Source organism: Phascolarctos cinereus, unplaced genomic scaffold (assembly GCF_003287225.1).
Source record: "Phascolarctos cinereus isolate Bilbo 61053 unplaced genomic scaffold, phaCin_HiC Scaffold_726;HRSCAF=1367, whole genome shotgun sequence".
NCBI lineage: Eukaryota > Metazoa > Chordata > Mammalia > Diprotodontia > Phascolarctidae > Phascolarctos > Phascolarctos cinereus.
The window spans coordinates 407340195-407361531 of record NW_027556098.1 but is presented as its reverse complement, the minus strand read 5'-3'; the positions used below and the strand labels follow the sequence as shown (position 1 = coordinate 407361531).

General features: G+C 46.6%; 1 protein-coding gene across 3 annotated transcripts in view; it reads left to right on the top strand.

The window, feature by feature from the left end:
- The first annotated feature begins 937 nt into the window (after positions 1 to 937).
- The window catches only part of GRAMD1A (GRAM domain containing 1A), a 30270-nt gene continuing 9870 nt past the window's right edge, over positions 938 to 21337 (top strand). Inside the window, exons 1-2 of one of the 3 annotated variants that reach the window (XM_078146331.1) lie at positions 938 to 1242; positions 21081 to 21306. In XM_078146331.1, the coding sequence (XP_078002457.1) occupies positions 965 to 1242; positions 21081 to 21306 (504 nt within the window). In that variant the 5' untranslated portion in view covers positions 938 to 964. Of the gene's footprint in view, positions 1243 to 2384; positions 2603 to 21080; positions 21307 to 21337 lie in introns of those variants that run through there. The other 2 variants (XM_078146333.1, XM_078146332.1) reach the window with 2 other exon arrangements.

Sequence of the window (21337 nt, the reverse complement as noted above, 5' to 3'; positions counted from 1 at the left end):
CATATCCTTCTATACTTTTAGCCTCAGAAATCCAGAAGAATTAAACCCTGTCTCATTAGCCTTGAGACTTTTTAGATTCATAAATAACCAACCCCACCCCCCAAACCCCAAAGAAACCCTCAGATAAAATTGGTGTGTCCAGGCAGGGAAGACTGCCCCCCTCCCCTCCTGCTCCTAGCCTTCCAGGGCTGCCCAGAGGTAGTGAGGGCAACCAGGGCAGAGAGCTGGAATGTGAAGAGTCCCTGTGTTTATTGTATGACTGACTGAGCAAACAGAGAAGGGACATCCCCAGCTTCAGGCAGTCCTGACAGTTAGCTTTCCAGCCCTGCTCCGTTATAGGAGCTGCTCAAGTCCCCTGTCAGGGACTTTAAGATCTCACCCAATTTGGGGGTGGGAAGAGAGTTGTCAGCCCCATATCACTGTCCCCTTTCCCTTCCCAAGGGCTCCCAGGTCCTGGCTCTGGTGGATCTCTGGTTAGAGCAGAGTAAACACCACGTTAACAAGCTCTCAGTGGCCACAGGGTGAGGGGCATAACATCAGGGTGCAATTAAGAAGCAGGGACTGCTTACTGGAAGAGGAAGATAATAAAGAAGATGAAGGAGGAGGACTGGGGGAAAAGGACATTGAGTCCAACGCTTTCATTTTATAGATGAGAAAATTGAGGCCCATAATGGTTAATTGACTTGTCCAGGGTCACACAGTAAGATGAGATTTGAACCCATCTTCCTGACTCCACATGCAGTGCCTTATCCACTCTGCCCTATTGCTCAGTGGAATGGGATAAAGAAAACACCTGAAGTTTGGATGGGAAATTCTTTTTCTTTATCAGAGGTATAGAGCAGGGCAGCGCAATCTCTCTCTCTCATGAAGTTCAACCATCCCCTTAACTTTCTCTTCTTTCCTCAGGTCCTCAGCCTTTCCCCTGGAGACCACAGACGGCAGAGCCTCTCCCCTGCCTTCTCCCATGGCAGATCTCCTACCTTTGCTGCCCTGGGCACCCTTGCTAGGTGAGGCAGAGGTCTCCTCAGCCCAGAGCGCACCCACCCCTCCAGCCAAGCAGTACCAGAGGAATCATGGTGGTAGTGGAGCAAAGGATAAGGCCTTGGCCCACTGGGAGCTGCTGCCTGTGCCCACCATACAGGTAACACCCTCCACTGAAGGGGAGACACCCCCATGCACCCCACCACCCAGGCACCTGTGCCGGCCAAGGACCTCTGACATGGACAATTCAGCTGGGGAAAGGTGAGACTGATAGGGGCCTGTGCATGGCTTCCTGCTTTGGGCTAAGGGAAAGGGCAATTTGTGTGTGGGGAGAAGGAGCATGGGATATTTATCACTGCTGTCCTAACATGTTGGGGTCTGCTATGGGGCAAGATGGCTGTGGAGAAAGACAGGGATGAATAGTTACAGAGATAGGATAGCTTGAGAGATGGTCAAATATGAAGAGAGAAAGACCCAAAAGAAGGGGCATAGAGTTGGATGGCTTGGGAGAATGGAAATGGAGAATCACCGAGCTGGGATTATGGGTGAGAAACAAAAAGTTAGGGCAGACTGGCAGAGACAGAAACAGAGTGTTTCCAGATCCCAGCAGGAGAGAGAGACAAGGAAGTTATGAGGGAGGGAGAGAGAGAGAGTGAGAGAGAGAGAGAGAGAGAGAGAGAGAGAGAGAGAGAGAGAGAGAGAGAGGGAGGGAGAGAGAGAGAGAGAGAGGGAGGGAGAGAGAGAGGGAGGGAGGGAGAGAGGAGGGGGAGAGCGAGTACGCTAGGAAGAAGGAGAGGCAGAAACGGAGAAAGGGATACAGAGAGCAAGATAGACAAAGACAGAAGAGAGACACGGGAGAGACACAGAGACTGAGAATAAAAAACAAATGAAGACAAAGACAAAGACGGAAACAGAAAGGCAGAAACATGGCAAAAGGGAGAGACAGGCGAGGCAGACAGAGTTGGAGAACAGAGAGACAGAGAGAAAGACTTGGAGGGGAGGAGAGGTGGAGAGAGAAGAAGGAGGAGGAGGAAGAAAGAGAGAGAGAGAGACAGAAAGAGAGATACTGACACGCAGAGCTAAAGCGTGTCTGCTGTGAAATTGGATGGGGGGCGGGGGGGTTGGTCTCCCCTCCCCCTTCCTGCCCCCGGAGTTTCCCTTCACCCCCTCATTTCCGGTGTGGCGCCCAGCGGGGAGAGAGGAGGGAGGGGCCCCCAGCTCCCGGCCAGGTCTTGGCCCCCCCACCTTTCCCCAGGGCCCAGGTGTCCAGGCCGGCGGAGTGCGCCCCGGCTCCTCCCCGTGATGGGGCCGTAGGGGCGGGGCTGGTGACGCGAGGAGGAGGAGGAGGAGGAGGAGGAGGGAGAAGGGGGGGGTCGGTGACGCTGGGGGGGGGTGTAGCCGCCGCCGGCTCCGCGGCCTTTTGTGCTGCCGGGAGGGAGGGCGGGCGGCGGAGGAAGCGGGGCGCCAATTCCCCTTCCCCGGGGCCGCGGGGCTCGGAGCCCTCCCAGCCCGGGCGTCCCATTCCTCCCCCTCCCCGCCCCGCCCCCACCCCACCCCAGGCCCCCCACTCCCCACGCGCCAAGGAGCCCCGCCCGGCCCGGCCGCTCCGTGCTATGTTTGAGTAAGGACAGTGGGGCGAGGGCCTGGGGGGATGGATGGGAGGGGGACGATCGGGGAGCCGAGGTTCGAGGGGGTCTTTCGCGGGGGATTAGATGGCAGAGGCCTGTGGGGGGTGGGGGCTATGAGGGATTTAGGGGGCAGAGACCTGTGGCATGATGTCTGGGATCCCTGGGAAGGGTTGGGGGGACAGTCTGGAGGGATCAGGAAGGATTTGAGTATTGGGGGGCTCTTTCGGGGAGACGTGGAGGGATGTGTGGGGTGAGCCTGAGAGCAGCTGCCTGCTTAACATTGGGGCCTTGGTTAGTGGTGGGGGTGACTGAGAGGGCAGAGCGAAGGGGGTGGTTTGTCCTGGGTGGGGGGTGGGGGACTGGGAAATGGGAAATGGGAGAGGAGAATGGAGGGTTAGGAGCTGAGGCTGCTGTCAGAGTCCCCGGAGCAGGGCGGTATAGCATCTGGGAAAGGGGAGCAGCTGTGAGGAGAGGAGGCAGCTGGGGTAGGGGAGGGGAGCATTTTTTATTGGGAAGGGGTTTCCACGACAGCTCCACATTGTATCAGTGTCCTCAGCACTGCAGGGAAGCCCTGGGGGTGGGTAGGGATTATGGAAGAAAAGAGAAAGGAGGATGTGTGTATGCCTGTGTGTCTGGGAGCTTGTGTGTATATGTCTGTGTCCCCAGCGCTGTGATTGTGTGTTTTTTTCCCTTGTCTCTGTGCTGATGGGTCTGCGGGTGTCTCAGGGTCCCTCTTTCCATGTCCTTGAATCGTGATGGATGTTAGGAAGGAAGGAGGCCTGTCTCTTGGGCCCACTCACATTATCTTTTGCCAAAATAGAGATCTCCCTTCCTATCCCGCGTCCATTCTCTCAGTAACACATTTCAGGCAGATCTGCCTTTCTTAGAGTCTGAGTCTCGGATATTGAGTTTGTGAAGTTCTTAGTGGCTGAGTGTATATATGTACCTGTGACTCTGGCAGGGAATAGTTTTATTCTAAGCTTGTTGAGGCCCTAAGGAACAGGAAGCTGGGGGAGGTCAGGAAGCCTGGGTCCCATAGGGCTCCCTTTCCCCATAACTGGTCTGCCATATTTCACAAGGGCCCCAAAATGTGGATGTTCACACATTATCCACAATGCTAGACCCATCCCCCTCCTCAGACACTAAATCTATCCCACCCCACACTCACCTTCTGACTTTGCCCCTAGGTAGGACTGATCTCCCTGCTTCTCCAGGGCAGTACACCCAGGAGTTGTTATCTGAGGGCAGTCCAGGGAGCTGGGTCTCCTTTTGTAAGAAGAAGGCTCTGGCCCTCTGGGGTGGATGAGGAGATAAGAGGCTGGAAAGAGCCCCCTATTATCCCTTTTGCCTGTTGTCAGAGGAGCTGAAGGATTGAACCCTGGGCCTGGTTATCAGAGAGAGGCCTAGAAGGGTCGCTGGTGGTGTCCACTCAGGCACTCAGCAGCTGTTACCTGAGGTCCAGGTGACTACCATGGTTTTTCTGTGCTCAGAGGGTGATGGATTATAGTGTATACTACCTATCTCTAGGTAGGGTTTAGAGAACAAAAGGAAAAACAAAACCTATTGCTCAGCTAGGCCAGAAGAGGTCAAGAGTTCAGGGAATGAAGAGGTCTGTGTGGGCAACAGAAAAACTTTCCTAGGAAGGGCCTTGAAGGACAGGTAGATTTGGAAAGAAATGAAGGGTGGGAGGAGAGAAGAACCACTGGTCCATGAATGAGCTTGGTATGGAGAAGGGAGACTTCACAGAAGACAGTGAGTGTAAATATAGGGGAGACTTAAGAGATAAGGCTGGAGAGGTAGGTTGGAGGCTGTTGAGGGTGGAGGCCCGAGAAGCTCAGACTAGTTCCAGTATTGGTCCTAGAATAATGTGATCTATGGGTGATCAGAGCTATGTTTTAGACAGATTAATGTGGAAGCCTGTGTAGGCCTCATTGGAAGGGTCAGACATTGAATGTGGAGAGCATGATGTGTACCTTGTTGGCTTGTCTTTCATGGAGTGCAAACCCCATGTTCCTTCACCTAGGGCTGCTTGATCCCCAATCCTATAGAGCCCCAGATTTTTTTATTTTTATTTTTTGCTTTTTGGTAAGGGAATTGGGATTAAGTGACTTGCCCAGGGTCACACAGCTAGTAAGTGTCAAGTGTCTGAGGCTGAATTTGAACTCAGGTCCTCCTGACTCCAAGGCCAGAGCTTTATCCGCTGTGCCAGAGCGCCAGATTTTAATAATAATAATAACCACCAATCATTATTATTATTGGTAGTGTTGTATAATCGGTAGAGAGCAGGCCTCTGAGTCAGGAGTCAGTTTACCAGCAGGTATTAAGTACCATCTACATACCAGGTATGCAAAACAGTTCGTCCCCTCAATCATATTGGGAGAGACAAACATACACATGTTTGTCTACACATACACAGACATGTAAATGTCATGTAAGAAAGCTAAGCATTCTATGAGGGGAAAAAATCCTCTTCAGAAGGAAAAGCAATCCAGTCAGGGGGAATGGCCAGTGTAGAAGGTTGGAGGAGGGAAGGGAAGGGGAGGGAACAAGCATTAATTAAGTGCCTACTGTGTGCTAAGCACTTTTTCAGTGTAATCTCATTTGATCAGCATAAGGACCCTGGGAGGTAGATGCTATTATTATCTTCATTTTACAGATGAAGAAACTGAGACAGGGTTAAGAGATTTGCCCAGGGTCACACACCTTGGAGGTATCTGAGGCTGCATTTGAACTCAGGTCTTTCTGACTCCACGCCCAGCACTAGTAAGGAGGTCAGTTTGACCAGATCAAAAAAGTATATGAAAGGGAGTAATTTGTAATAAGACTGAAAAGATAAGCTGAGGACGGACTGGAGAAAGCTTTGAATCTCAGTCAGCATTTATTAAGCATGTATTATGCCCCAGGTTCCGTATTAGCGGTTGCCTAGACTAGAGTGAAAGAGTTCGCGCCCTCAGGGAGCCTGCATTCAAATGGGGGAGATGAAATACAGACACATTCATGCAAGACAAATACAGAGCTGATACAAATAACCTTAGAGAAGAAGGAGGCACAAGGCTGGGGGGATACATGAAAGTCTTGGCACTGTTTAAGAAGAAATAAAGAGATTTCTAAGGGTGCAGATGCAGAGAGGAAACAGTTTAGATCCTGGGAGGTGATAGGAAGTCACTGGAATTTACAGAGGAGGGGAGCGGGGTGGGGTGAAAGGGTCAGAGCAGCAATTTAGGAAAATCACCTTATTGGGTGAGTGGAGGCTGGGTCAGAAAGGGGGGAAGAGGTTGGAGGCAGGAAGACCAATTAACAAGCTATTGCAATAGTCCTGGGGAGGTGATGAGGTTAGGTATGAGTGGTGTCTGCAGGGGCAGAGAGGAAAGGTGATGTGGTGGTGGAGTCCATTGGCCTTGGCAGGTGGCAGGACCTGTGGAACCGGAGTGAGCCCTTCCCCAGTGCCCCAGGCAGCTCTCAAAGGCACAGACTTGCCTTGGTGGAGGGAGTTTCTTTATCTGAGTACCACTACACCCATGAAATCACCCAACTGTCAGGCCAAAATAAATAATAATTTTAAAATTCTGGCCCCAAATAAATCAATAATAGTTTGAATTTCTGGCCTGATAAAAGCTGATATTTACACAGCTTGAAGGTTTACAAAGCACTTCACATGCATTATGGTTTTTTTTTTAGTCCTTGCAACAACCGAGTAGTTTTAATCCTGTTTTTCAGAGAAGGAAACTGAGGCTCAGGAAGGTAAAGTGATGGGCTCAGGATCACGGAATTCTTTCATATCAGAGCCGCTTCTCTAGGACAAACTTTCTCCCTACTTCTCATTTTCCCTGTTGATTTATTAAGACCTTTCTTGTTATTCTGCTTATTTCTTGAAGCACAGATCTGGCCATGGCACTCCCCCTACTCGGGAATCTCAGTGGCTCCCTATGGCCCTATAGATAAAATACAAATTCTTCTTTTGGACATTTATTGCCTTTTATAACCAGGCTCCAGCCCATCTTTCTAGATTAATTTCATATTGCTCTTCCCCTCCCCTCCCCTCCCCTTCCCCCTCCACAGCTTTCCCCCACACACTCTGTGTTTGAGCTAAACTGTCTTATTTGTTCTTCCTTCTACATAACCTTTCATCTCCTACCTGTTTGTCCTTGCCCCGGCTTTCTCCAGATTGAACTGGAATATTGTCCCCATCGCCTCTGCTTTTTGGAGTGCCCAAAGCACCTTTTGTAGTTTCAAGCATTGCCCTATATATGAGGCTTTTTCTAATGCCCCCAATTATTAATAATCCACTTCTCCCCCAATTATTCTATAACTCACTTTCCCTTTCTTGTTCTCTCTCTCTCTTCCCCCTTTCTCTCTCTTCTCTCTCCTTTTCTCTTTCCTCTCCCCTCTCTTCTCTTTCTTCTCTGTCCTCTTTATTTCTTTTTCCTTCTCCCTTCTCTCTCTTCCTCCCTCCTTCTTCCTCTCTCTTTCTCTTCCTCCCTCCCCTTCTCTCTCCTTCTCTCCATATCTATATCTATATCTATCGTGTGTGTGTGTTTGTGTGTATGTGTGTGCGTGTGTGCGCGCGTGCACGCACTTAAGGAATTCCCTTTGGGTTGAATTGATTGACTGACTCAGGGCTCATATACACACCATGCCCAGAAAAGATGGAAACCAGACAGAAAGAATGTTTTAGGTTAGTGGTGAGAGGGACTCAGCTTAGCCTGGTGTCTTGCATTCAGAAAAGAGCTCTCTCCAAGTTCACTTATTCTCAGGGGTGGGATCCGGAGGAGGAAAGGGGAGCTATGTTAACAAAGTAACAGGTCAGGAAACTGAGGATTAGCCTATGGTCCTGGCTGAAGGATTTGTAACCAGGTGTAGGTGCCTCCCTCGAAGGCCTTTTGTCCTATAGCACGTTTTCTCTCCCCCTACTAGACCATGAGTCCAGGGGCCTACACTAGTTTGTATCTCTGATCCAACCACCATTTGTTAGGTGCCAACTCTGTGTTTGGCAGCTAGGTGGTTAGTAGATTAAACTCCAAGCCTGGCATCAGAGACTCACCTTCCTGAGTTCAAATCCAGCCTTGGACATTTACTAGCTGTGTGACCCTGGGCGAGTCACTTCACCCTGTTTGCCTCAGTTTCCTCATCTGTCAAATGAGCTGCAGAAGGAAATGGCAAACCACTCCAGTATCTTAGCAAGAAAACCCTGAATGGGGCCACGTAGAGTCAGCAACAACCATATGTGAAGCCCTGTTCGAATTAAATCAGCCTCTCTGCAAATTCCACCCTTTGCTCTGTCTCCTCAGGCTAGGCAGAAGAAACTGATTCCTTTTTCATAGGATAGGTCTTCCTTACTTCCTGTAGGACTGTTGTCAAGTTGCTTAACCTCTCTGGAACTCAGTTTCTTTATCTGAAAAATGAGACAGCTGGATTGATGACCTGACCTCCCTTCTAGGGCTGGATCTGTGATCCTTCAAGTACTTGAGGAAAGCTTTCCCCCAGCTCTCATATCCAGGCTAAAAGTCTTCAGGGCTTTGAAGTAGGTCTATGAGAGAGGGCTGAGGACTAGAGTCTCTTGCTAACCAATGGCCTTCCTCAGACGTGATACTTGGGACAACCTTAGGACAGCACTCCAGATATGGTCTGAGGAACATTTTTGAAGTGCCTAGTACAGGGTGTGAAGGGCAGTGAGAAACAGGGTCTGCCCTGGAGGAGTTGGCTTCCTTGGAAAGTCACACAGAAGGTCAGGACAGAATAGACAGAGTACTGAGACCTGGTGACCAGTGACTTGTAAAGCCTGGAAGGAAACTGAGGCATCTAAGGGTGAGCTGAAGTACGGGGGACCGACAGAGAGCTTGTAGAAAGGGAAGCAAAGGCTGGAGAGAGTCAGCTTGTGAGGGACTTGAATGTCGGTCTGAAGAGTTTATAGTTTGTGATGGAGATGCTAGGGAGCATTCCTGAGCAGGGGAGCAGCATGGGCAGTCTGCTCTATTTGTTGAGGCTGGAGATGGAGGGAGGAGGGTTGGTATCTAACAATTAGACGAGACATGATCCGTGTTCACATAGGGGAGCTTGGTGACACAGTGGATAGAGTACTGGGCCTGGAAGGGGGGAGGCCTGAGCTCACATCATCCAGCCTCAGATACTTCCTAGCCATGTGACCCTGGACAAGTCACTTAACCTCTACTTGCTTCAGTTTCCTCAACCTTAAAATGGGGATAATAATAACACCTATCTCTTAGCATTGTGAGGATCCAGTGAGATAATATTTGTAAAGCCCTTAACACAGTGCCTGGTACCTAATAGGCACTATATAAATGTTAGCTATGATTATTCTTCTTCTTCTTCTTATTATCATTTGTAGTAATAGTAATAAAGTACTTAGCACAGTGCCTAAGACACTATATGTTAGCTGTTATTATGATCATTAGTCATAGTTAAATATTATTATTATTATTATTTATCATTATCATCCTCATCATGGAGCTTACTGTGGTAGTGGGGAGGGTGGGGGAAGCATTCTATAGTGGGAAAGTCCTGTAATCAGGAGCGTAGACCTGGTTTCCAGTCCTTCCTCTGGGACCAAGCCTGAGCTTCAGTTTCCTGGGTCATTTGTAAGGACTATAGGAGATGGCCCTTCTTGAGCCTGACACGTTATATGCCATCTGGTATAAGGGGTAGGAGAGGGTGTCATGGCATAGTACAAGGAGACCTAGACCCAGAGCCAGGAAGGCCTGGGTTCTAGTCTTGTGCTGTGTGACAGCCAGCAAGCCGCTCGGCCTCTCAGTAGCAGAGCAAGGCTGTTCTGCATCTGTAGGAGTGTCCTTATCTGGGAGTTTCCTGTACTGATGATATCACATATCTGGGCCCCTTCACCTCCCAAAAGGCACAAACCTGGGTAGCCATAACACCACCATAAATGCATTAGGAAAATGGAATGATGAAAGGTCTGAGCTTTAAAAATGGTCATTCGTGTCTGACTCTACATGGCCCCACAGACTTTGTCCGTGGGGTTTTCTCAGTAAAGATGCTGAATGGTTGGCCATTTCCTTCTCCAGCTCATTTTAAAGATGTGAAACCTGAGCTAGACGGGGCGAAGTGACTTGCCCAGAGTCACACAGCTGGTGTCTGAGTCTAGATTTGAGCCCAGATCTTTCAGACTCCAGGCCCAGTATTCCAGTTGTTCCCTGGTCGCTCAAGGAGACATCTTTGTATTGAATTTTAAAGGAAGAAGGAATTAAGTAAGTACAGAGTCTTATAGAACAGCACACGAAGGGAGGAAGGGAGGAAGGGACAGCGTGGCTGGGAATTCAGAGGATTGTCTAGTTGGGCTAAAGTACCAAGAAAGTGCCTACTAAGTGTGTATTCATTCATTCTGAACGGAATAGAAAGGCTTCCTGTCTCTTCCCCCCCAACCAGAACCTATTAAGTGATCATTCATTCTTTATGAACTGAGTGGAAAGGCTTTCTGTCCCCCCAAACAAGTGCTTACTAAGAATGGAGTGGAAAAGTTTACTGTATCCCCAAGTGAGTACCTACTAAGTGCTCATTAATCGTTTACTGAAAGTGGAAGGGAAAGTTGATAGCGGATTGTGAAGGGCCATAAAAGACTGGCCTGAAGAGCTTGGATCTTTACTTACTAGGCAGTGGCAGGGGCTGCAGAAGCCTTTGGAGCAAAGGAGTGACGTGGCCAAATCTGTGTATTTGTTTGTCAGCTCTACAAGGCTAGACTGGAACAGGAAGGACACTGGAGGTAGAGACCCCTTAAAAGGGTTTTGCAGAAGTACAGGGAAGTCAGAATGAGTGCCTGCCCGCCCTAAGCTATCCCTTCCTAAGGATAGAAAGGGAGGACTTTCTATAAGAGGCTGAGGACAGGCCTGATAGGCTGATAATGGGTTGTATATGGAAAAGGGGGGGGCAAGAGATGATGACTTTGGGGGACTGGCTAAATGGTGGTACCCCAGATAGAAACAATGAGGTTCAAAGGAGCAGATCTAGGGCTAGATTACTAAGAAGCTTGGTTTTAGGCAAGTTCACTTTGGGGGTGATTGGTAAAATGGAGTGCTGGCTTCTGAGGTCCCCTCTAGCCTGAGCTCTACTACCTCACGGCCTGTGGGCAGTTGGATGAGAGGGGTAGTAGAGTGAAAGTGTACTAAAGACAACGTTTAATGTTTGTTCAGACATTTCAGTCTTATCTGACTTCCTGACCCCATTTGGGGTTTTCTTGCCAAAGATACTGGTGTGGTTTTGTCATTTCCTTGTCCAGTTCATTTGACAGATGAGGAAACCGAGGCAAACAGGGTTAAGTGACTTGTCTAGCTAGTAAGTGTCAGAGGCCAGATTTGAACTCAGGAAGATGAGTCTTCCTGACTCTTAAGTCCTGTACTCTGTCCACTATGCCACCTAGTATGCCCACCAGAGAAGAGATTTTCTAAGGAGAAAAAAAAAATCATTTCTGGATGGGGATGGGAGAGAGTGTTTTTTTGGTGAGGCAATAGGGGTTAAGTGACTTGCCCAGGGTCACACAGCTAGTAAATGGGCAGTATTTTAACAAGCAGAAATAAGCAGAAGAGGCATTCATAGAGAATGGTATGAGCAGAGCTGGGATGGATGGGCTCTTTTGGGGGGACATCAGAAGAGGAGACTGGAGAGGTAGGGTAGGGCCTTGAATGCCAGACTGAGGGGTTTGTTATGTAGATAAGATATGTTATATTAGAAGATCTTTAGATGATCATGAGCAGAGAATGAGAGAGGAGGCTTCCCTCAACCCCAGTGGAATTTGCTCCATTTAGCAATCAGCCATACCAAAATCTGATACTGAGATCCCAAACCAACCCACTACTGACTTCCCTTTTCTGGACCTCAGTTTCTTTCTCTGTAAAGGGATAGGTGGAGCAAATGATTTCTTAAGGTCCCCTGTTGTCTTTGAGTTTACAGTATCTATGATCTAAAGGTTCTCTGTGGTTTCTGAAATTCCTGTACTTCAGATCTCTGCCCCTGCCTCACTCTCCCCCCACCCACCCCAGTATTGCCTCGGGGGGTGAGCAGCTCTTATAGCTAGGATTTTCTGCATTCTGGCCCCCTTAGCTGGAATGCTTATCCTCCTGGCACTGCCCCTGCTCCAGGCTCAGCTCAGCTATCATCTCCCTCTAGAGGGCTTTCCTGAATCCTCCAGTAGATTGGGCTTGCCTTCTTGGCTTCTAGAAATTACTCAGAAATATATTTTTGTTACTCTGCATACATTTGTGATTACTTATCTGTGTTTTGTTTCCCCTGATGGAATAGATGCTTCTTGAGGACAGGGACCGTTTTGGTTTTTGTGATCTTTGTGTTCCCAGCACCTAGTATGATGCGTAAGAGACAGGAGGTGGTTTAAAATGGCTTGTTAAATTTACAGTAAATGAATCTGAAGGCATTTATCTAGCACTTCCCATTTGCCAGGCAGTATACTAAGCACTGAAATACAAACAGCAAGAGCAAACCAGTCCCTGCCTTTAAGGAGCTTATATTCTAATAAGAGGAGTCAGCTCATACATGGGGAGTGGGCACTGGGTCTGGAGTCAGGAAGATTTGAGTTCAAATCTAGCCTCACATACTACTAGGGTCACTACTAGTGACCCTGGGCAAGTCACTTAACCCTTATTTGCATCAGTTCCTCATCTTTGAAGTGGAGACACCAGAGAAGGAAATGGCAAACCACTCCAGTGTCTCTGCCAAGAAAACCCCAAGGACAATGTCCACGAGGTCACGTAGAGTGGGACATCACTAAGCAACTCAAAAACAATGTTAGTGGAGTGTTTTGGCCAGGTAAGTCCTAGGGATGGTGAGGGGAGTCAGAAAGGCATGGTCAGGCATGAATTTTCAGGCTCCTGCCTGACTACTCCCCAAACAAACCAGCCCAGGATACAGGTGGACAGGGACACTGTAGCTTATTCAGTCAGGAGTGTGACACGCACAATCACTGAGTGATGGATGTGTGTATCTCACAATTCCATAGATGACATTATCTGTCTATCTACCTACATGTGTCTATCTATCTATCTACATGTCTATCTATCTGTATTCCTACATGTCTGTCTGTCTATCTATCTGCATGTCTGTCTGTCTACATGTCTGTCTATATCTATCTATCTATCTATCTATCTATCTATCTATCTATCTATCTATCTATCTATCTATCTATCTGTCTACCTATATGTCTATCTGTCTATCTATCTTCTCTCTCTCCTGAGCTACTTCACCCAGAATAACAGTTTCTTACAAAGCAGTTTTATGAAGCGCAGGTATAGAACTTAATACAGCAGAACTAGCATATGTCAGTTGTTACAAAGCAAAGAATGTGTCCTTGTTGGCATTAACCATTTCTACCAGACCAAAGAAAACAGTATCTTCTTTATCAGTCAATTAATCCACATTTGTTAAGCCTCTACTAGTGCTTTATTAGATAGAATAAAGAGAAAGTTTCCTGGAAGTGTTGAGTTTTTTTGAGTTGTCTTTTTTAGTCCTGAAGTGATTAAGTGATCCCCAATCTTCTCTCCCTTCCTTTCTCCCTCCCTTCTTCTTCCTTCTCTCTCTCCTCCTTCTCTCCTCTCCTTTCTCCCTCTTCCCCCACCCTGTTCCTCCTCTGTGTCCTTTATGTTGCTCCACTTCCCCAGGAATTGCAGTAGACAGTTTCAGTTCAAACCTCCCCTCCCCACAGAGCTTAAAATAGAGCTGAATGGCAGGAGGAGGGAGACTGCAGGGTGAGCCCATGAGGTAGCAATCCCAGAACCCTAGCTCTGGAGCTGGAGTAACTTCCAAGGCCCTCTGGTCCAGCCTCATTTTACAAATGAGGAAACAGGCTTCGATTCTGAGATTGGTACAAGTGAGAGCCCTTCCAGGTCATCTGATCCAGGCCCTTTGTTTTCTGCTGCTCTGCTGACTTTAAAAACATGCTCTGTTGATGTTTTCATCAGTCACTCCCCAGTAGACTCCCATAGACTCCCTTGTGCAACAAGAAATAACAGTGAATCCAAAGCAGTGGACACAGTGACCACATCTGACCAGCATACACTGCATCCCACACCCAGAGTCCCCTGCTTCCTTGTTGAGAGACAGAGAGACATGTGAAGAGAGAGGAGAGATAGACAGAGACGATGTGAGAGAGCGGGAAGGAGGGAAAGACAGGGACACATGGAGGCACTGATCGTTGCCTTTCATTTAAGTTCTGGTGCCCTTCAGCATTTTTAATTTCTATTCGATTCAATAAACATTTTAAAAACACCTGCTGTATGCCAGATACTGTGTTACGTACTTATAACCCAAAAATGAAACACCCCTTTCTCTCAGGGAGTTTATACTTTATCGAGGGAATTTAATTAATTAGTGAATTTAATTAAATAGATATAGAATATATGCAAGGTAAACACAAAGTGATAGTTTGGAAGGCGCCGTAACAACTGGGGGGGATCGGAAAAGACCCCTTCTAGGAAAAGGCGCTTGAGCTGAACCTTATGGGGATCCAGCTGCTCCAAGAAGCAGAGGTGAAAGAAAAAGACTGTTTCAGGCACGGAGGCCAGCTTGTATAAAGGAATGGGAGCTCACATTCAGGGAATAGCACATGGGGTAGTTTGTCTGAACTGTGGAAGAGATGTGAGGTTAGTTTGGTTGCACAGTGAAGTGTCCAACAGAGGAGTCTGTTTTTCCCCCAGAAGCAGTAGGGAACCACGGAAAGTTCTTGAGCAAAGAAGTGACTTGGCTAGACCAGGGCTTTCGGGAATATCAGTTCAGCAGCTGTGTGGGGGTTGGATTCTCCCAAGTGGAAGGAATGCAGGCAGGGGCCAATTAAGAAGTGACTGCAGTAGTCCAGTCTGGGTTCAAGGGGAGTCTGAATGGAGGGATGGCTGTGTGAGCAGAGGGAAGGAGATGAATGCTAGCTCAGATTGACAGGAGGTAGTGACTCCTTGGGTATGGGAGTCGAAGGAGAGTGAAAAGCCTAGGATGATTCTCAGCTTGTGTGAGTATGAGTCCCCAGGAAGATGGCGGTGCCCTCCACAGAAACAGGGAAATTTAGTGGTGGGGTGGTGCCCCACTAGTCTCCATTTTAGCTCTCATCCGACACTCATCATCAGAGGATTCTTGAACAAGCTCATCTTGGTTGTTCTGGCTTTCAAGTAATCTTGAATAATTTTTTTTTTGTTTTTTTGGCTAGGCAATGGGGTTAAGTGACTTGCCCAGGGTCACACAGCTAGTGAGTGTTATGTGTCTGAGGCCGGATTTGAACTCAGGTCCTCCTGAATCCAGGGCTAGCGCTCTATCCACTGCACCATCTAGCTGCCCCACTTGAATAATTTTGATGTAGGCATGGAGGTCATCTTGTGGGAAGAGTCATGAAGGTAGACTCTTGTTCTCTTAAATCAAATACTTTTTTTTTTTACAATGACTTCAAATATTTAAGTGAACTTATCAACCATAAAGCAATTGAAAATATGACCTGAGGTGGCCTAGTTCATAGGACACCCTCAGTTGCAACTGCATAATAAATTGGGCTTTTAACTTCAAAAAAAAAAAAGAAAGAAAGAAAATATGACCTGAAAAATTACAAAGAATAAGCTTTGCCCAGAATAAGAGATATAAGAATATCTCTCCTCACATTGCCAGCTCTTTTGCTGAGACAGGATTCCATGAATCTAGAACATCATATTTACTGTCAAGTTTTTTGACATAGTGATTGGTTTTTTAAAAAAATTAGTTTATTTTGAATTATCAACAATCACTTCCATAAGCCTTTGAGTTTTAAATTTTTACCCCCCCCTCTCCACTTCCTTCCCCAAGACTGCATGTAATCTGATATAGGCTATACATATACATTCCTAGTAAACATAGCTTCATGTTAGTGATGTTGTAAGTAAGAATTAGAACTAATAGGAGAAACCACCAGAGAGAGGAAACAAAATACAATAGAAGAAAAAAAATAGCAAATAGTATGCTTCGATCTGCATTCAAACTCCGTAGTTTGTTCTTCTTTGTGGATAGCATTTTCCATCATGAGGCCTTTGGAGATGTCTTAGATCCTTGTATTGCTGAGAAGAGTTAAGTCTATCAATATTAGTCATCACACAACATGGCTGTTACTGTGTACAACGTTCTTCTGGTTCTGCTCACTTTACTTAGCATCAGACCATACAAGTCTTTCCAGGTTTTTCTGAAGTCAGCCTGCTCATCATTTCTCATAGCAGAATAGTATTCCATTACATTCATATACCACAACTTGCTCAGTCATTCCCCAATTGATGGGCATCTTCTCAATTTCCAATTCTTTGCCACCACAAAAAGAGCTGGTATAAATATTTTTGTACATGTGGGTCCTTTTCCCATTTGTATGATTTCTTTGGGATATAGCCCTAGATGTGCTATTGCTGGGTCAAAGGGTATGCACATTTTTATAGTCCTTTGGACATAGTTTCAAATTGCTTTCCAAAATGGTTAGGTCATCAAATACTTTTTCATAATCAAGAATAATAAACACAGTGAGGTCTTGTATTCTCTGCACCTTTCAGTCACTTGTGTGATGATAAAGGTGCGATCTACTATGAAATATCACTTGTAAAAGCCTGTCTGTTTCCTTTTAGTCTCATCTAATTTTATATAGATGGAACAGTAGGAGTAGAACTCAATGGTTGTTGATTTTCTTTTAGTCACCTCTTTGGGAGTATTGACAAGGTCTGAGATTTTTTGGTATTAGTGAAGTCCACCATTGAAATGAAGGAGATCTAGGCAGAATCTAAAGCAAACAGGAATGTTCTATAAAGGGTGAGGTTTTCCAAATGCTCCCATTGGCAGATGATGTCATGTGGTTGCCTACTTAATAAATTTGGCCTAATCATCCACACAGGAAAAACCAAGTGGATGAAAAATGCTCATTGTACAGACTATGATATTTGGTTATATGGACAATCTAGAGAACTCTTCCTTCAATACACATATGGACCATGAGTTGAGCCCAGTATTAAACAGGAGAAGAAGAGACTGAATTGTTTCTGAGAAATTACAAAGCTTCTTTAATAACTCCAAAAATTCTCCCATGAAAGCAGAGGCCCATTATTTTTGAGACTAATATTCTTTAGCTATGGTTGTATGGCTGTAAGTTATGGAACCCTACATATAGTCTCTAGAGGATTAAGAACTCAGAGGGCTGTTAGAGAGAAGCACGGTAGGCGGGATGAGCAGGTTGCCATATATATCAATCAAGGGTCTAGCAAGAAAAAAAAAAAGAGAATGAGAGTGAAGGAGATAATCAAACAATAGCATCATTAGAAAAGAAAATGGGCTGATCATGTGGCGGGAGTAAGGGCACAACCTGCAGATAGACTGTGTGCTCCACTGGTATCTTCAGCAAGTCCAGGGGAAGCAAAGAAGGTTCTACCGCATTGGTTGGACTTCCCACGGTAAAGTGATGGGAAATCGTGGGAGGGCAGAAGCTGGAGAGATTGACCATAGTTAGTGTTTTGAGGTGAAGGGGTTGTTTCTAGGGAATTAGATGATGAATTCCATTTTGGACATGTTGAGTTCCAGATGACCATGGGGCATCTGGATGAGATGTCCAGCAGGCAGTTGGTGATGCAGGCCTGCAGGTAAGGACCAGTGCAGACTATCTAGAACAGAGAAGCGTTGACTGACCTCAAAGGTCATCAAGTCCAACCCCCACATTGAGTCCCAGAGAGGTAAAGTGACAGGGTCACAGAAGAGTCAGGATTCAAACTCATGTCTTCTTGACTCCAAGTCCTGTGCTCTGTCCACCACTCTGCTGGTTCTGGAGTCATCCATCTCACAATCAGTCAATTAATAAACACTGTGCTAAGCTCTGGGAATACAAAAAGAAGCAAAAGATAGTCCTTGTCCTCAAGGAGCTTACAATCTATTGGGGGAGACAGCGTGCAAATAAATGCATGAGATTATAGTTGAGCCCCTAGGATGGGGGTGGAGAACTTGTGGCCTACCCTAGGAGGCTGCCCTAGGAGCTGATAAGGAGAGAATGTAGAGAAGAAAAGTCTGGGAATCCATGGATGAAAATCACACCAAAGAGACTGTAAAGGAGACAGGTAGGCGAACCAAGAGATGCCAGTGTCCCTAGTCTCTAGACCAAAAGGTAGGCCCAGAGTGGCCAGTGCTGCAGAGGTCTCCAGAAAGAGAACTGAGAAGAGGCCATTGGATGATCTGTTTGATCTGGGAGGTGATAGGGAGCCAGAGGGATTTATCAAATGGAGAGGTGACCTGGCCCAGTCTGTGCTTCAGAAAGATCAATTTGACAGCTAAGTGGAGGCTGAGGTTTTCGTGATAGCAAGGCCACCCATGGAGCAATTTCAGTCATTCAGGCATGAGGGCCTGCACCGGGGTCATGGCAGTGCTGGAGGAGAGAAGGGGGCATATACAAGAGATATAAAGGTAGAAGTGACAAGGCTTGGTAAGAGGTTGGATATATGGGGTAAATACAAGTGAGGATTTGAGTCACCAAGGTTGCTAGCCTGAATGCCTAACGAGGATGGTGGTACCATCAACAATAATAAGGAAGCCTGGAAGGGAGAGAATTTGGGGGAAAAGATTAGCTGTTTGGAACATGTTTAGTTTGAGATGGGCTATCCAGTTGTCCAATAGGGAGTTGGATGTGTGAGACAGGAGCTCAAGAGGGCTGATAAATAGTTCTGAAAATCATCTGCATAGAGATGATAATTGAATCTATTGGAATTGATGAGAACACCAGGTGAGATAGTATTGAGGACTCACTAGCTGTGTGACTGACCCTGGGCAAGTCACTTAACCCCATCGCCTAGCCAAAAAAAAAAAAGAGAGATAGTATCGAGGAAGAAGAGGGTCAAGGAGAGAGGCTGGAGGACACCCAGTTTTGAAGGTAACTCGGAAGAAGTTCCAGCAAGGGAGACTGAGAAGGAGTGATCAGATACATAGGAGGAGACCCAGGAGAGAACAGTGTCATGAAAACCTAGAGAGGAAAATGTCTCCAGGAGAAGTGAGGAATCAACACTGTAGAAGAATGCAGAGAGGTAGGGGTAGCGAGGTGGTGCAGTGGATAGATCACTGGCCCTAGAGTCAGGAGGACCTGAGTTCAAATCCGGTCTCAGACCAGACACTTGACACTTACTAGCTGTGTGACCCTCGGCAAGTCACTTAACCCCACTGCCCAGCAAAAAAGAAAGAAAGAAAGAAAGAAAGAAAGAAAGAAAGAAAGAAAGAAAGAAAGAAAGAAAGAAAGAAAGAAAGAAAGAAAAGAAAACCCTCTATAAACAATTCCTACATGTTCCATATATTTCCCAATGGCAATTTTCAGGGCAGCTAGGTGGCGCAGTGGATAGAGCGCTGGTCCTGGATTCAGGAGGACCTGATTTGAAATCCAGCCTCGGACACTTAACATTTACGAGCTGTGTGACCCTGGGCAAGTCACTTAACCCCATTGCCTAGCCAAAAACAAAACAAAACAAAAACTGCAGAGAGGTCAAGAAGGATAAGGATTGAGGTCATTGGTAACTTTGGAGAGAATACTTGAATATTTTCAGCTGAATGATGGGGTCAGAATCCAGAGTGTAGAAGGTTTAGAAACAAGTGAGAGGAAGAAGAGGATGTACTGATTGTAGATGGTATTTTTCCTCTCTTTTTTCTACTTAACACCTTTTATTTTTCTAAATAAATATATTTACTTATTTTTACATGAATTTGTAATCTGTCCCTTCCCCTCCCACTGAACAACAAGAACCCTCATCATAACTATGGATAGTCGAACAAAGCATATTCCCTCACTGGTCGTGCTCCCAAATATATGTCTCTCTGCATATTAAGTTCATCACCTTTCTGGCAGGAGGCAAAGGGTGTATTTTATGGTAGCTGGCTTTCTCTAGGAGTTCAGCCATGAAAGGAAGGAGAGATATGGTTTAATAACTAGCAGGGATACATGGCCCAAGTGAAATTTTTTGAGGATGGGGAGACATGGGCATGTTTGTTGGCAACAGTGAAACAGTGGGTAGGGAGAGACTGAAGATTAATGAGTGGGATGGTATCTGCCCGAGACAACAGGAAGGAACAGGCTCACTTGTGAATATTGAGTGGTTTACTTTGGCAAGAAGAAGGGCCACTTTTCATGTGAGATGGGTGAGGGAAGAGATAGTGGAGCAAGACGGCTGAGTGATGTGAGACGAAGAGGAGGAAGAGGGAAGAGGAAGCCCTCCATGAATGACCCCATTTTTGTTTCTGTGAAGTATGAGGCAGTCTTCAGCTGGGGGTGGGGTGCCATGGAAGACTTGAGGAGGGATGAAATGGCTTGGACAAACTGATGTGGTGAGTGGGATAGTCAATCAGTCCATCAGTTAGAGAGGTTTGTAAAAGGATTGCCCTGCCCCAGTGAGGGCCCAGCTGAGATTATGTGACATGAATTATCGGTAGACCTAGTCGACATGATTTGGTGGTTTTCTTCACTTCTATTCTATAGCATATGAGTAAGAGTTAAGGAGGTGGATCTACGAGATCTAGAGAACAGGGTGTGGGGTTGAGCTGATTCACCAGGAAGTTGAGATGGGGAAGGAAGGAGCATGTAGCCAGTGTAGAGGTGATAGCTGGAGAAAGCACCAAGGGATGGTGAGGAGGAAGAATGGGGTCAGGGGTCATAAAACAGGAGAAAAAAATAGAATCATAGAAGGTAATTTCAGAGTTCATCGTGGTCACGTCATGTAAGAGTGGTAGAATAATTTATCTGAGATCACACAATGAAGTAGTTCAAAGCCCAGACTAGGACTGTTTCCCCTGATTCCCAGTCACTACAGTCCCTGATCTGGCACTTTGATGGAGGAGACAGTAAAAGGCTTGGGTACATGAACCACGCACCAGATGACCATGTTAAACACTGGTTAAATAAATACTTTTAAAAATATGATTTTCATATAATTTATAGGTTTGTAAAAATAAATAAATACATAAATATGGGTTAAATAAGTAAATAGGTAAGTGAGTTGTTATGGAGTGGGTGTTGAGATGGGGAGGAATGATCTCTTCCTGGAAGAGAGGAAAAGGGAATGGGGGTGGGGGTGGGAGGTAAGGGATATTGAGCACAGGGCACACAGAGGCAGTGTGTTGCAGTGGAGAGAAGCCCCAGGAATCAGCCCCAGGAAATTGCTTCCCCTGGACTTGTTCATGTACCAGCTGAGCTACTGACCAGCTGTGTGACCTTGGGCGAGTCTCTTTTCCTTACACTTCAATATCTTCATCGGTAAAGGGCATGATGCTCTTGGATCTTTTCACAATGTTGTCCTGAAGGAAGCGCTTTTGCAAAGTCTTATATACATACGAGCCATTATTGTCACAAAAATGAACAATGTAGTAGAGCGTTTCTCCAGTTTCTTAGGGCATTCAGGGTGGCACTCTGGGTCCCAGATTTAAGATCTGGGTACCTTAACTGGGGCTTAGGAGGGGAAAGAGTCCTCAATCCAATTTTCCCATTTTTTTACTCAGCACGGCCCCCCACTCCGCCCGGAGCACCCCCAGCAGCTCCCCTTCCCTTCGGAAGCGGCTACTGCTGCTGCCCCCAAACCGGTCCCCACCTGCGGAGCAGGACGCTGGAGCCATGGTGGAGAAGGGGTCTGAGAAGGGCTCAGACAGCTCTTCAGAGAAAGGAGGAGGGGCAAGCACTCCCGGAACCCAGTCACTGAGTAGCAGAAACTTCATCAGAAATAGCAAGGTCTGAGCAGGGCTGGGGTGTGGGGAGAGAG